This window comes from Morone saxatilis, unplaced genomic scaffold, assembly GCF_004916995.1.
Source record: "Morone saxatilis isolate NCDOM2014 unplaced genomic scaffold, NCSU_SB_2.0 Contig8, whole genome shotgun sequence".
NCBI classification, from domain to species: Eukaryota; Metazoa; Chordata; class Actinopteri; family Moronidae; genus Morone; species Morone saxatilis.
In genome coordinates, this window is record NW_023340257.1 from 2,396,565 (window position 1) to 2,399,513 (window position 2,949).

Here is a 2,949-nt window from a genome sequence, read left to right on the forward strand (position 1 = left end):
GCAACAAACTAACAACAATGAGTGGACTTCGCGGAGGTTCTAAGTCCTCCGCGTCGTCCATTAATTCCTGGGATTCCTTATTATCCCTTGCATAACCTTTGGTAGACAGGTATGTGTCCCATTTTGACCAATACTCTAATCCCTTTTCTTTCTGTAATCATAAACTGAATGTCATGCGTTCCATGCCGTATATGCTGTTTACAGTACCTATCCATTGGTTCAGGGTGGGAGGCTCTTTAAAAAGCCATGAGAGTGAGAGTTAATTTATGTCTCTGGTATCCAGATCATTAGGCATATTCCCTAAAGCACAGACTGCCTTAACAGGTGGGTCTCAGTTCATCTTTCATTGAGCGCTTGTGCACAATCAGCACATGGAATGTGGCAACTGTTAAGAAATCCTCTATAATTATGGAACATTATTTGGTAACCATGGTAACACATCATAACTAATAACTAACTAAAAGCAATAATGTACAATTTCTTTTATTTGGTCTAGACCTATGCGCCAAGCGACCTTAAAGACAAACCCATAGGTCGTAGGCTTCCAGACTGATCGATGCACTCTGGTTTCCATTCTTGAAAAGTATAATACTCAACTTGCAGACACTTGAAACTTTCCCTTCCACCCACGCAGGTTATCCTGGAGAGCAAGACAGGGCAACCAGAGCTGGAACTCTTCCCCCGCTACCTCCTCTTCCTCCGCCAGCAGCCGGCCACACGCACCCCCCAGTCCAACATCTGGGTCAATATGGGTATGACCAGCCTGCGAATGTTCCCACCGTATTTGCCCCCACCAAGAGGTAACGTAAGCCTGCAGCAAGACCAGAGCAAGCCGTCGACAAATGCTTCTCATTGAACTACCCCGCATCCCCCCTTTTTAATCCTCCCAGAGTGGACTGATCCAGCCCTGGCACTGCTCTGGAGTGGGAAGTGGAATGAACAAATGGCCCATGAAGGGGAAAGACTGCTGATCACTCTAAAAGTTGCATAATTCAACCCTTTCAATCTTCACATACCTTGCCATTCGAATATTCATTTTGACGTCACTTGTTCTAGTGCTCTACACCCATCTGGGTGGGGTCTGCTCGAGGTTTCTGCCTTTCTAAAAGGAAGTTTTTCCTTGGCACTGACCCCAAGTGCTTGCTCATAGTGGGAACTGTTGGTTCTCTGTAAATAATTTGGCCCTGTACATATAAAATTAATGAATTAATTGGTTTCTAGGGAAAGTCTTGTTCTAGATATCCGTTGTCCTTCTTCAGGATATCCACTGGGTAAACCAGTAGCCCTGAAACATTGGCTGTTGCCCCCAGATGATAAATGTCATCCGGCAATACCCGAATGGCTCCAAGATTGATGTTTAATTACAGAGTTGTCTAAGCTTGTTATTGCTTGTTTGGAACATTGAACCAATCAACAACAAGCTGGCTAGTTTGAATACCTTTTGCCTGTTTGGTCTTCATGTCAGTGTTGTTATAATGTGTTTAAAGATGGAAGATTCTCATTTAATCCAGTCTGTAACCACTGCCACCTCTTCACTATTTTATGGCTCAGCCAGACGCAGGCAGATATGACAACATCCAGTATTACAGAGCAGTTAGTTGGTATTAATATAGCAAATGCAGAATCAAGCATATGTGAATACCAGGTATAAATAAAGTTTCCTTTCCTGTCACTTTATTTAGGCTGATGACTGTAGCAAATAAAGTAATTTTATTTCAGTCATTTCCACTTCAGTCAATTCAGGTCTAATGTACTCACAATAGAAACCCTATATATAGACCCACTCACTCGCTCAATAATAGAAACTACCTTTCACTCCTGTGTTTATTGTCCCTTTGCATTACGTCTAAATAGATATAATGGACAAGTATAAACTGAAAATGCTTCACTGCGAAAAGAAAGCAGATGACAAAGCATAAAGTGGAGATTTACACAGTTGCACCACTGTAATCAGGTCGGGGCATCAGCACTCAGCATGAGAGCACTGGTCCAAATCAAGTCAGCATATCAGGTTTCAGGCCACAGTGCGGACCTGAATCCCTGGTGGAGCTGTGGCTTCCATCATGACTCATACTCTGTCTGAGCAGCAGCTTGTATTTGCTGGGCAATAAGACCCTGTCTAAGGCATGTGGCCAAATATCTGAAATGGATCTAATTATGCATCATATTCAGCATAATGTCTTCGTGTCTGTCCTGACAGCCTGGGGCAACAGTAGAGCACTCGAACAAGTGGAGAGGACGGTTCATTTTGTGGTATAATCGAATAGCAAAGCTGTGTTGATAGAAAAACAGTAACATTTGAAAATCAGATATTAAAAGTTTTATTAATCATTTTGAAATCAGTATCAGTTATTTAACAGGACTAATATTTATTGGTTTGTATTTGATTTAATCCAATCTGGGTCCACTAAATCCACTAAGTTGATTGACCAATCAAGTCTGTGCTGATTGACAAAAAAGCCCTTTCTTGCTGCTTCCTTACAACTAATCCTCAGTCACCAGAATGCTGTTATCGATCAGTTGTTTGAATCTGTGAGCTTGTGCATACGAGGGAAGAAGAAGCTTCAGCTGAGTTTTAAACGTGTGCATGTGTTCAGATTGTGTGCTTGGGTCAGTTTGTGAATGTTCCTTTCTTCTTTGTGCACTTCAGCAGGTAACGTGCCATCCCCCAATGCTCCTCTAAAGAGGGTGTTGGCCTACACAGGCTGCTTCAGCCGCATGGGCACCATCAAGGACATCCATCTATACCTGTCCCAGAGACTACGCATCAAGGAGGAGGACATGAGACTCTGGCTGTACAACAGTGAGGTGAGCCTCAAAGCTGACACAAGAGCCCCCTTTACTTTTCTATGAAATGTCAGATATTTGTCAACCAGTATATGACACAATCCTCAATACATAATAACATTAGCTAGCTAACTGAAGAAGTGACTATATATATATATATAT

At 42.4% G+C, this 2,949-nt stretch overlaps 1 protein-coding gene across 1 annotated transcript in view; it reads left to right on the top strand.

The window, feature by feature from the left end:
- Positions 1–2,949, top strand: part of usp32 (ubiquitin specific peptidase 32) — a gene marked incomplete in the record, with an annotated part of 63,556 nt that overhangs the window by 44,510 nt on the left and 16,097 nt on the right. The window contains 2 exon segments of the mRNA XM_035679819.1: positions 635–800; positions 2,651–2,808. Coding sequence (XP_035535712.1) covers positions 635–800; positions 2,651–2,808 — 324 coding nt within the window.